Source organism: Meles meles, chromosome 2, assembly GCF_922984935.1.
Source record: "Meles meles chromosome 2, mMelMel3.1 paternal haplotype, whole genome shotgun sequence".
NCBI lineage: Eukaryota > Metazoa > Chordata > Mammalia > Carnivora > Mustelidae > Meles > Meles meles.
In genome coordinates, this window is record NC_060067.1 from 49311432 (window position 1) to 49324996 (window position 13565).

The 13565-nt window shown below is 35.9% G+C and overlaps 1 protein-coding gene across 2 annotated transcripts in view; it reads left to right on the forward strand.

The window, feature by feature from the left end:
* The first annotated feature begins 221 nt into the window (after nucleotides 1-221).
* Nucleotides 222-13565, forward strand: part of SEPSECS (Sep (O-phosphoserine) tRNA:Sec (selenocysteine) tRNA synthase) — a 36341-nt gene continuing 22997 nt past the window's right edge. The window contains exons 1-6 of one of the 2 annotated variants that reach the window (XM_045997512.1): nucleotides 222-410; nucleotides 1216-1370; nucleotides 3478-3596; nucleotides 3921-4079; nucleotides 7121-7274; nucleotides 10147-10249. In XM_045997512.1, the coding sequence (XP_045853468.1) occupies nucleotides 297-410; nucleotides 1216-1370; nucleotides 3478-3596; nucleotides 3921-4079; nucleotides 7121-7274; nucleotides 10147-10249 (804 nt within the window). In that variant the 5' untranslated portion in view covers nucleotides 222-296. Of the gene's footprint in view, nucleotides 411-499; nucleotides 857-1215; nucleotides 1371-3477; nucleotides 3597-3920; nucleotides 4080-7120; nucleotides 7275-10146; nucleotides 10250-13565 lie in introns of those variants that run through there. The other variant, XM_045997513.1, reaches the window with a different exon arrangement.

A 13565-nucleotide genomic window follows, 5' to 3' on the forward strand; every position in this document is an offset into this window, starting at 1 on the left:
AGACAGTTCCGTTCTCCCTTACTCTCCTCAGCCTCTCTGCACAAGGGCAGAAGTCTTCCTCCAAGTCCGTCTTACGAACACTCTCTGAAACTTGTTTTACGCACGGACAGCCCTGCGCATGCTCAAATCCACGGTTTCTCGTGCACAAACTAGGGCAGTTTGCGCATGTGCGTAAGTGAGACAAGATTTTTGTCCCAAGGCCTTGCCGTACCGTCCGGGCGGCGAGTTGCATCCTGGTTCAGTTAGTGTGTGAGGCGTGTGTCGAGTGTTTGCTGATCACTGTCGCCACCAACAAAATGAACCGCGAGAGCTTCGCGGCGGGCGAGCGGCTGGTGTCGCCGGCTTATGTGCGGCAGGGCTGTGAGGCCCGCCGCTCACATGAGCACCTCATAAGGCTGCTTCTGGAGAAGGTACCGAGCTGTCGGGTCCCTCCCCAGCTGCCGCGCCCCCCAGAGCCTCTGGCTCCGCCCAGCGCCCCTTTAGTCCCGCGTACTGCCCACCCGCGCCTGTTTGTCGGTTGAGACCTGTGCCCGGAGTGTCTCGCAGCTTGCCGTGCGCTGTGCTGACTTGCTGCTCTCAGCAAATTCTCAGCCTCACCATAAACCAGCGAAACCCAGAACGTGTAGTTAAGGGAGCTTGTGGGAGTCCGGATTTTGAGTCTTGTTTTTCCTAACGTGGGGACGTGAAGTGAGGGGGAAGTCCCAGTTGCTTTACTGTTTTGTTTGCGAAGAGGGCGAAGTTCGCACCTTCTATCTTTCACTATGCCAAGGACTCGGGGAGTGCTTTGTGTTTGTAAACCAGGACACTAACTCTAACCAAGAACTGCTGCAGAACCTCACGGGTCTCGTTCCTGCCAGTAACCCGAATTTTAATTTCACTCAACTTTGACAAGACCTAGTCTCAGCAGTCTGGTTTGAAGAATCCTCATTGAAGATAGTTTATTGGTTTTCAGTTACCTTAACTTACTGTAACTTTAAACCCGAGTAAATGTCATCGTATTCATTTATTATCCCTTCTGGGAATCTGTAGATAATTGTAATGCACTGTAACAAATGTTTTGCCTCTTCGAGGTTTCTTCTTTGTGCTGAATTTGTGTCTGAAGTTTAGAAAGCAAAAAGCATGGCAAAATACGCATTGCAAAGTTTAAAAAAATTCATTGAAGTACAGTTCTAGGGGATGATTTTCTGAAATATAAGCTTTTTTATTTTTTTCCAGGGCAAGTGTCCAGAGGATGGTTGGGATGAAAGTACACTTGAACTTTTTTTGCATGAACTTGCAGTCATGGATAGCAACAATTTCCTGGGCAATTGTGGTGTGGGAGAAAGGGAAGGCAGAGTGGCATCTGCCTTAGTTGCTCGGCGTCATTACAGGTATATTTTTAAAGTAGAAAACCTTTCTTTCTTGCTTTTTTTTTTGTTTTGTTTTGGTTAAAAGCAATGGTGTTAATACTAATGTTAAATTATAAAACATCTGTTGGTGACCTACTTCTTCCCTATTCAAATGGGTATATAAACCAGATGCAACAGGGAGATGGAAACAGTTTGTGTGAGTAGTTGCTTTTCAGGACAGTTGGGAGAAGGTTCTAGTGATCCTGTCACGTTCTGGGTGTTTAAGATACTGCCTATGCATTTAACATAATAAATCTGTTTGGTTGTAAGAGTTTAAACTATGTTAAGGTTGTTGATAGTTTGCCATATTTCTTTTCTGGTATTGCACGTTTCTTTAGAGAATGATATGTAGGTAGAACTTTAAAATGTTCTTCAGTATCTAAACCGAATCCTATTTTATAAATAACTTGCTTTGTTGCAGTAGATGTAGGAACAGTATGCTAAACTTTAGATTAAGTCACTTTTCTTTTACAATATTTTAGAAAGCTTTTCATCAATTCTGCTAACCATTTAATTGGTAGTGTTTCCATATATGATCATTTTTCTGTTCTTCCACTTTTCTGTGAAATATAGGTAAACTTTTAAAAACTCCTGTCTTGAAATTTTCAGTGATGAAATTTTTCTGAGCATAATGGAATTTTATTTCAATCAAAACCATTGCAGTTAGAACTAATGATAATGATCTGTAACTTGGCTGAAAAATTCGTGGTTAAAATGGGCTGATAACATGATTTATAATATTTGTTAAAAAATGCTTTGTACGTTAAGTTTCAGTAGTGATGAAGTATGACACCAGTGTTCTGTGATAATCCCAGTGTGATGGATTTCTGATATTACTATAAGTAGTACAAACAGATTTTTGATTTTGAAAAATACTCAGATGTATCTTTCATGTGTATAATTTCATCTAATTTAAAATGAGTGGATTTGCACACTGATTTTTCAAGGAGTATATACAGTTGACCCTTGAATAATATGGGTTTGAACTGTGCAGTTCATGTGGATTTTTTTCAATGAATGCAGGCCAGTATTGTAAATGTATTTGCTCTTCCTTATGATCTTCTTAATAACATTTTCTTTAACTTGTTTTATTGTAAGAAAACACTATGCAATACATATAACATACAAAATATGTACTAATTGACTTTTTATGTTACTGGTAAGGCTTCCAGTCAATAGTAGGCTATTAGTAGTTAAGTTTTGGGGGAATCAAAGTTATACATGGATTTTTGACTGCGCAGGCACCCCTAATCCCCCCACAAGGGTCACCTGTAGTATTTTTTAAATTAAGACTGTATTTGAAATAGCAGCTCATCCCCATTGGAACTTAGTCCACTGCTCTGGCTAAGGAAATGAAAGAAAGAAGAGAATCTAATGTTGCATATATTCTGGTTTTCTATTGCTGCTAACAAACCACTTGAAAACTTGGTGGCTTAAAACAGTAATTTATTATTGTCTTTCACAGTTCTTTGGGTTAACTGGGTTCAGCAGTATGATAATTGCTTCCAGTCTCTCATGCAGTTGTAGTCAGAAGTTGGCTGAGAGTTTAGTTATTAGGTCAACTGGGGCAATTTATCCAGGTTGACTGACTTAGACGGCTGGGAGCTCAGATGGTCTTCGCACCTGGCATGGGCTTCTCCCAGCATGGCATCTGGGTTATAGGAGGGAGCTCCCTCAAGAGCAGGCCCTTCTAGAGGCCAGGTGAAGCTTTAAGTCTTCTTTGACCTAGATCAGAAATTCCAGAGCATCATTTCCACTAGATTCTTCCTGGCCAAACCAAGTCACTAAGGCCATTTCAGATTCAAGTGGAGAGGAATTTGATTCTATCTCTTGGTGTTGACAATAGTGTGTGTGCATATGGAGGAAAGGAGTTGATGGTGGCCATCTTTGGAGACTAACTACTGCAGTATAATTGATTTCAGTTTAACTAGGATATTTTCACATTTTTAGTAGTTTATGAAATATATCTGCAGTAGTCAAGTTTTGCTTCTAGTGGTTTTTTTTTTATTATTGTATCTGTATACTTATATGGTGAATTACTTAGAACACTGAATATTTTTGTCCAGTTGTTGGCCCATTTTTTGCTTAGGTTCATTCATGGAATTGGACGATCGGGTGATATTTCTGCTGTGCAACCAAAAGCTGCAGGTTCTAGCCTTTTGAACAAAATTACCAATTCTTTGGTCCTGGACATCCTAAAGTTGGCTGGTATGTACTATATTAATCATAATATTTTGGCTGACCAGCCACACCCACCTTTGCTTTATATCTTTTGTTAATGCCTCTTTCCAAACAGGTTCTAAAGGGCTCTTGAAAAGACATAAAGACATATTTTTAAAAATCCTTTAGGAAAAGGTAGAAAATCAGAGCCATAAGCCTGGAGGATGAATTTGGCAGTGAGCTTCCTGAGGTCAAATACAGAGGAAGCACTGTCTATAACTCTTACTATTTGATTGAAGAATTATACCATTTCTTCAAGAAGGATGCTGGTTTTTTAGTGAAATAACTAATTTCTCCTTTTCTTATTTGTAGGTGTCCCTACAGTGACCAACTGCTTTGTAGTTCCCATGGCAACTGGTATGAGTCTAACCTTGTGTTTCTTAACATTACGACATAAAAGACCAAAGGCAAAGTATATTATATGGCCGAGAATAGATCAGAAGTCCTGCTTTAAATCCATGATCACTGCAGGTAAAAGAAGAAATGTGACATATATAATGTAGAAAATTCACCCTTTTAGAGGTAGATGAATGAAAAAGAAACTAAATGAGTTCCTATTCCTCCTTTTTATTGTAATAAAATATACATAATAAGATTTACTGGTTTAATCATTTTAATTTGATTATTTATTTTAAAAAATATTTCATTCATTTGAGGGATAGAGAGTGCACAGGCGAGCAGGAGGAGGGGGGAGAGGCAGAGGGAGAGGGAGAAGCAGATTCCCTGCTTAGCAGGGAGCCCAATGCCATCTCCATCCCAGGACCTTGAGATCATGACCTGAGCCTAAGGCAGATGCTTAACCAACTGAGCCACCCAGGTGCCCCAATTTTAATCATTTTTAAGGTTATGGTTCTGTGTCATTAAATACATTCACAGTGTTGTGCAGTCATTACGTAACACCGTATCTAGAACTTTTCCATCCTCTTAAATTGGATCTCTACCCATTAAACAATAACGCCTCCTTCCCTTCTACCCCCAGTTCCTAGAAATCACGGTTCTACTTTGTGTTTCCATGAATTTGACTACTCTGGGTCCTTCATATAAATGGAATATAGTGTATTTGTTTGTCCTTTTGAGACTGGGCTTTTGTCATATAGCACAGTATCTTTAAAGTTCATCCATGTTGTAGCATGTATCAGAATTTCTTTCCTTTTCTAAGAGTAATACTTGTCTGTATATATTTATATCTTGCATTTTGTTCATTCATTCATTTGTTGATTAATACCTGGATTGCTTTCACCTTTTGGCTCTTGTGAATAATGCTGAGTAAACATGGGTGCAGGAATACCTGTTTGAGTCCCTGCTTTGAATTCTTTAGGGTCTATACTCCGAAGTAGAATGGCTGTATCATATATCCCTATTCTTTGAAATGGGAATATGATTATCTGTCTCAGAACATTGTTTTGAGCATCGAGCAGGATGACATATGAAATGCCCAGCAGTAATCCCTGGAGCATAAAGGGTACTAAGGAGCTTCAGGAATGGTGGTTGTAGATACATAAATGGGATACATATAAATTATTACCATAAATCCAAGTGTCAGGATCCAGGCATCATTACATATAGGAGAGGCAAAAACTTTACATTGGTATTTTAGTATTTAGCTTGCTTAAGTCAAGATGAATTTGGGAACTTAAGGTTAATTTTGAATAGCCTCAGTCTGTTGTAGGAAGTAAACTGTATTGGCCTATAATTAAACTGCATAAATAATCCTAAAGAAATCCATTTAAAGAGATTCATTATAAGGACATATAACAGAAATTGATAAAAAAAGATAGACTGTTTTATGTTAAGTAGTATAAAGTTGTCAAGTCTGTTTACTTACATCCTGTTAACCAAAGAACTAATTACCAAACTTATGGGAAAGATTGCCATATGAAAAATTGGAAACTTTTCCAAAAGATATTAGGATTTGTACTACAATGTACAGTTTATCCTTTGTTAGGATAGCCTATATTCTTAGGAAGCCAGATACTTGTATCCTCCAAAAAAACTTGCATTTTAAATGTTTGAAGGCAAAAATAGGGCTGGGTCTAGAAAATTTGAAAGATAATAGAAAATAAGCTGTCACTAGGAAGCACTACTTATTTAAGTTTTGTTTGTTTTGAAAGCTGTGAAGGTATAGATATAAAACCTGGACATCTCTGAGCCAGTATGATAGAATTGATGATTTTATAGTGGCCAGGTTTTTTTATTTCTATAGATAGAATGCAGACAACTTGATATGGATTATTAAGCACAGAAGAAAACTACTTGCTTATAACTGTGCTTTAATTTGCTGTGTGACCTTGGGGAAGCCACTAAATTTTCCTGAACTTTGGCTCCCTTATCTTTGAAATGAGTGGGTTGAGGTAAATGGTTTCTAAGTCTCTTAGAGCCCCTAAATGCCTAAGTCCAGCCTGCTGTAGATTTGCTATTTAGGAATACTGAAGATGTGGCTACGTAATAACTTCATATGTAAAATCTCCCAAGTTTATTTTCTATCCAGTTTGTAAGACTCTGACCACTTAGATTTTACTTATACCCTGAGTACTTAGTAGCATTATAAAATATTTGGTTATCTAAGTGCTCTGTGCAGTGTTTGGTGTGTATATTGCACATACAACTTTTGAAGTTTATGGATACCTAAATGTTCACCATACAAGATAACACAGTTATTATTTGGGGCAGCCTTTGATCATATGCTAGTTAAGTGTACTAATTCAATTGAAAATTGAGAAATAGTTTTTATATTTAAATTGTAGAAGGCCCTTGTGAACCTGTGGGATGGGTCAGTGGTCGGTAAGCTACTAAAGTTCATTACGTTTTCTTTAGGAGTAAAATATTAAGTTGGTGATTGTGATTTGTTTTAGTACTTAAATTATATTGTTATTCTTGTCCATCTCTGAAATAAAGTGAACTTAAAAAATGAAATGTTGCCAGGAGTGCCTGGGTGACTCAATCAGTTAGGTGTCTGCCTTCTACTCAGGTCATGGTGCCAGGGTCCTGGGATTGAGCCCCACATTGGGCTCCCTGCTCTGCGGGAAGCCTGCTTCTCTCACTCCCACTCCCCCTGCTCTGTTCCCTCTCTCTTGCTCTCTCTGTCTCTCTTAATTAAATAAATAAATAAAATCTTAAAAAAAAAAAAGTGAAATGTTGCCAGAGAATGAGTGGATTTACTTTCCTGGGGTCTGAAGTTGAATTATACCAAATGATCCTTTTTGTCATCAATGGCTGTGTTATTACTTTTATAGGTATTTATTTGACATTTGTTTTCCTTCCCGGAATTAGTCTTTGTAGTCCTGTCTGAGTGTTAAGTAAATTTGTGGTCCTGTTTGTGGTCTACTAGTCCTTCACATTATTTTGGCCTGCTTTTGAGTCCTACCAATATCAAGCCATCTCTCTATTACTCAGGGAGGGTTCACTGACCAGATTTAGAGTTCTTGTGTGGAATAGCACTGCTTCCTAGAGTTTCAGGATCTTCCCTTATTTTAGTTTATCTAACATTTTTGATTTCTGATTGACTTGGTTAGGTTTTGAGCCTGTGGTGATAGAGAATGTTTTAGAAGGTGACGAGCTGCGCACAGACCTGAAAGCAGTGGAGTCTAAAGTCCAGGAACTTGGGCCTGATTCCATTCTGTGTGTTCATTCCACTACATCCTGTTTTGCTCCAAGGGTGCCTGATAGGTAAATCATTTACAAATATTGTCCTTTAGGTGTTCATTGGGTCTTTTAAACAAAATGCAGATACCCTGATTCTCAAAGATGCTTAAGTAACATTGGGCAGTAAATAGGTAAATGGACTAGCGGAGAAAAAGCTTGGTGGTTTGGGAAAATAAAAATTTGATATAGAAGAAGGAAAAACAACTAATCCCAAGTGGAGATCTCTTTATCACCTGTGTAGACACAGAACATCTCTGTGTTCTTGCTTTTTTCTGTTTCTGATCTCTTTGCATCTTTTCCTCATTATTTAGTAGAAGCTTCTAATGTTGGATTTACTTGTTTTCATTGCTATCTCTATCTCTTTGATCTTACAGTTAGTTTTCCTATATAAGAACTATTAGTATTAACAGATTTTTTGAATAGGAAATTTTAGGATTATTTATTGCCCTTTGAATTTTTTAATTACAAGATTAACTCACATGTACACTTAAGTGTACACAGTGGATGTCTCTGCATTTTGAGAAGAATGCATATATTTAAGAAAATAAAAGCATACTTTTCTAAAGGATGTCCACAAATTTAATTCTGAAAGTTTAATAGGCTTGGGTATAGTAATACAGACTTCTAGTTTCGACAGCAACTCTTTGTTTCATTTTAACATTTTGAACAGAAGTGCTAGTAATTTTAAAAACTATATTGACTTTGGGCTATTTTTTAAGATCAAGTTATACTTTAGTTTTATTTAATTCATGGAATCACACAATTTGGCATTAATGAATATATGTTACTGTGTATTATTTTATAGGCATGTTTTAAGAGACATGTTAAGACCATGCTCTTGAAAATTTACCTTGTTTCATTTGTGACTCTGAATTCTATTTTAAGATTATATTGCATATGCTTTACTTGTTTATGTATTACTTACCAATCAGTTTTTAAATTTGCATTGAAATATTAAATAAACATCTCTATTCATTCGTCATTGATGATTTTCCTATCGAGAAAAATTTTCATGTGATAGAAATAAGTCACATTTCCAAAAATAGCACATGGGTATTTGTGTTAGATTATTTATGCTTGAGGTTAGTTTTGTTTCATTTTGATTTTTTTAGATGTTTACAGTGTACTTGGTATAGAGTTAAGTATTTTACATTGTTCTCTCCTTTGGAAATAAATCACAAAAGTTTTTTATCAGCAAATTCTTATATGCCACTTTTTAGTTCTGTTGTCTAATGAATGTTTCTGGCAAGAGTAAACTTTAGGAAAATAGTGATGCACAGTTATTAATATGTTTGAATTTCTGATTTTATTAAATTTAAAATATATTTTGATTTCTTTACATTAAGCCTGTTCCTTTATAGTCTTAATTCGAATAGGTGTATATATATATATTGTCTTTATCAGTTAATTGGACAGAATATTATGGGACCAGATCAGTCAAAGGAAATGTAAAAAAAAAAAGGCATATCATTTCTTCTATCTGACAGACATCTTAAATTGGCCACTAAGTTACAATACAGTTTGATCCACATGGAGAATATTTTTTGTCTCCTTGCCTTTCATTAAATACCTTTATGCACCCCCTAAATACTAGCAGATTTGATCAATTCTGAATATTTAAAATAATTCACAAGTGATTTTTTTTCCTTCTTAAAATAGTACTTTATGTTATTATAGGATACTTTCAAAGAGCTTTATTATTAAGGAATGCTTTTATTAAAACACAAACATACAAAAGTGACTTTTATGAAGAACATACTTGTTTGTACCCAGAAAAGTTGTGTTTTTTAAAAACAACATTTGATTAATTTGAGTAATAGAAAGGTTCCTCTGTCAGTTTGTGAGGTTTATGAAAATGAATGATAAAATGACTTTTTAATTCATAATACCTTAAGGAAATAGTAAACTGAAAACCTCTGACAGAAGAACAGAATAATGTCATTCCTATCTGTACTTTAAGAACATAGTAATAAACATCTAAAAAAGAAAATGTATTTTGCAAAAATAAATAATAAAACCATATAATATATATTTGAAATGCATCCTTATGGGAAAGAACTTTTATTGAGTAAAAATGCTTTGCTTCCCAATTCTTTGTATTGTAGAAAGAACATTTTTTAAAAAAATGTAGCTTTATTAAATCATAGGATTTAGTTTTAGCTTCATAGCATGTGAAGACATTTCTATTAGAAATGGCCTCAGTCATAAGTAGTATTTGGTTTTGCAAGGGAATATCATTTATTACACTCTAATTGAAATTTATTACCTTACTTTGCGTAGAGTTAGACTCTCAAATTGTTTTAATATAAGGAACGTCAAATGAAAAAGTAAGAGTGAATTTTAAACCAGCAGCTATTTAAAAGATCCTTTAGTTTGCAAGTTGTTGGAAAATGTTATTTTGGTACTGAAACATTTAATGTTCTGTATTTTTTAATACATTAAAGTCTACTTGAAAATGTATTTTTTACTTTACGAGATGTTAAATGTAAGATTTCTTAAGATTTCAAGACATGCTAATTATTTTGCAGCTATTAGCTTTAGTATGATAAGCAACCAAAAGCATTTAAAAATGAACATACCACCTTGTGAAGGGGTCATTATAATTTGCTTCTTGTTTTTTGTATGGGAAATCTTAAAGTGATTTAAAAGCTACCATCCATATTTTTATAAATACCCGTTTTCTCATTTATTGGTAATATTAATTTAAAAGCTTTTTTAGGTTTATCCTAAAGTGCCTGCTGCTGAAAATGCTAAAATACCACTGTAGAAATTTCAGTTTTCCCATTTCTTTTCTGGTGCACATTAAGAATAACTATTGAATTAAAGAAATTTTCACACTGTAATTTATAAAAGCACAGTAGGAATATGTCTTTCTGTTGAATATTTATGTTTGTAGAGTAGAAGAACTGGCTCTGATCTGTGCTAATTATGGCATCCCACATATAGTCAACAATGCATACGGAGTACAGTCTTCAAAGTGTATGCACCTTATCCAGCAGGTAAGTTTAAAAAGATAATGTCAGGGAAAAATGATTTTAATATATTACAAGATTATTCCTTTGTCTTTCTTACTGCTTAACATAGTAAAATCGACTGTGGCATCTTCAACTTCATGGAGCATTAGAAATTGGCATCTAATATCCATATGGTAAAAGTGACTCTTCTTTGCTGGTAATTGGACTGATAGCTTTGCTCAGGACCAACATAGAAATACTTAGTAGCTTATTTTTTTAACTTTCTGAGATTGTTTCATTACCAGTATTGTTGCTTTTCTAATATACTGGATTATTGCATTTTTAAAACTATGTTGATGATTTATTCCTTATTTAAGGAATCACTATACCTTATTATCCTAGGGTGAAAATGGCTTCATTTGTAAACATTTGAGTGTATAACTATGAAGTTGGCAGGTTTTAAAAAAAAGTTATGATTTTATTATTTTAAGCATCAACCAGATCCTAGTCATCTGTTTTAGATTCTTTTTTAAAAAATTTATTTATTTTGAGGGAAAGAGAGAGAGAAAGAACACGAGCTGGGGGAGGACAGAGAGGGAGAAGCAGACTCCCCATTGAGCAGGGAGCCCAACTCAGGCCTCCCTCCCTGGACCCTGGGATCATTACCTGAGCCAAATCAGATGCTTAACAGACTGAGCAACCCAGGTGACCCATAGAGTCTTTTTTTTTTTTTTTTTTTTAAGATTTATTTATGTATTCTAGTGAGAGAGAGAGAGAGAATGCATGTGGGGGATAGGAGCAGAGCGAGAGGGAGAGAGAATCTTCAGCAGATTCCTCTGAACAGGGCTCCATCCCACGGCGCTGAGATCACACTCTGAGCCAATACCTAGAGTCAGATACTTAACTGACTTTACCCCTGTTGTAGATTCTTATTTTGAAAATACTCCTGGGCATCCCGTCCTGCTCAGAATTAGAGGCATAGCCATGGCTTGTGAGGCTTTGTGTATTAAGGCCTCTGCACCTTCTCCAATTTCATTTACTACTGCCCCCTCTCTCTGACCCGCTGCCTCTGGGCACATTTTTTCTGTCCATTGTGCCGTGTGTGTGCGCACTGCCCTGCTTTTGCTCTTGTTCCTTCCTCTCACTGGATTCCTCTTCCAGAGAGCTGCATGGCTTTTTACCTCTCTCAGACACCCTATCTAAAATTTCAGGTTCCTTTTTTTTGCCTGCATTTTCTGACTCCCTTTTCCTATTTTATATCATACTCATTTATTCTGAAGTACACATTTTCCACATTATAACATCTCTAAAATTGGGGTGTCTTAGAATCAGTGGTGTCTTGTAGTGTTAATTGACAATGTTTTTTCTTACCTAGTAGTATGGAAAATTTGGGTGCTTCTTAAAATTGATGGCCTCTTGTTCTTTTTCTCCATAGCACGCATCACCATTTGATATGATGTTTATTTTTTTTTATTGTTTACTTATTGGTAATAACTAGAATTAAGATTCTGTTAGAGAAAGGACTTTGTTTTGTTCACTGTTATGTCTTCAGTACTTAAGACAGAATCTGGTACATAATTGATATTCAGTGACTGGTTCCTGAAAAAATTGGATGAATAAATGAAATATTATATTTATTTAGCGTGGTTAATTACTTGTATTAAGATGTGGATAGCTATTATCCATGTATGGTGTGAGTTATATAATTTATGTACATAATGGTGTTAATCACATACTCAGTTTTAACACACATGTGGTTTGTGTTACCTGGGGAAGACTTATTCACAGATTATCTGTGGCCTTCTCCAGTGCAGTGGTGAATGCTCCTTAGCCCAGTAGGTCCTAGCTGGTAAAAAAAAAAAAAAAAAAATTTGGAGTATACTAGTATCATTTCTCATATAAATGTAGTTTATATGATAGTATTAGCTGATTTGCTTAAGTTCTTTATTCAAAGGTTGTATCAGGGCACAACTGGTTGCAGGTAACAGAAGCCCAACTCAAGTTCAGCTAACCAGTGAGGAAATGGTTAGTTTATATAACATAAGTCCGCAGGTAGAGTGGCTAGTAGGCATGTTATGCCAGAGGAAGACTATTTATCATTACTTTCATATCCTTTTCCATTATTCCTTAACTTTTTAAGGAACTTTTCCATCACAATTCTATTTTTTTAAAGATTTTTATTTATTTACTTGACACAGATCACAAGTAGGCAGAGATGCAGGCAGAGAGAGAAGAGGGGAAGCAGGCTCACCACTGAGCAGAGAGCCTGATGCAGGGCTTGATCCCAGGACCCTGAGATCATGACCTGAGCTGAAGGCAGAGGCTTAACCCACTGAGCCACCCAGGCACCCCTCTGTCATAATTCTAGACTAGATTATTTCCAATGTGAATGGTAGCCAAGAAAGGTTGTATAATTTTCTACACTGGAAATCTTTTTTTTTTTTTTTTTTAAGATTTATTAATTCATTTGAGAGAGAGAGAGAGAGCACAAGAAGGGGGAAAGTCAGAGGGAGAGGCAGACTTCTGGCTGAGCAGGGAGCCCAATGCAGGGCTTGATCCCAGGACTCTGGGATCATGACCTGAATGGAAGGCAGACACCTAACCAACTGAGCCTCCCAGGCACCTTCTATACTGGAATTCTTGAAAACATTTTATTTCAGTGATTTATTTTTATTTCCCTTTTCCCTTTTCCTCTTTAATTTTTAGCAGCCTCAATTCTTTTGAAAGCATGCTCTACTTTGCCATCACTTTTAATTTGTGAGGTGATTTTACTGAAACTTTAATCAGAAAATAACACTTTAAGATGGGTGAGTGATATTTAAATAGTTACTGTATTGTTGCAGATACTGTATTAACTTCTAAAATTAGCATTTCTTAAAAGGAAAAAAACTGTACTTCAATGTTTTAATGTTCCCAAATTGGCCCTCACAAAATGAGGTGGTGGCACTGTGGCTTTAAGCCAAGGAAATACTTGAGTCTTCTTGAGTGAGAGGTGCTGTTGATGACATTCTAAAAAAAAATTATAGTTAGCTTTAATTCATCTCCATAGTTCTTCTTAGTAATATGCCATTAGTAATGCCATTTGTTGAGTACCCACCATTTGTCAGGCATTCTGCTAGACTTTTAAAGTTTATTAGCTTAATCCTAACAATTTAAGGTGTATTATTATTTATTTCCTTTCTGCAAACGAAGAAACAAACTCTGAAGGATTAAGTGACTAGCCCTAGGTCCCGTAGCTACAAAATGGCCCGTTTAGTTCAGTGTGACTTCAGAGCCTCATATTTTCTCTTAAAAAACAGAGTGCTGAAATTGCAAATACATTCTTGAGAAGACAGTATTGTAGTAATCAGTCAGTGGAGAA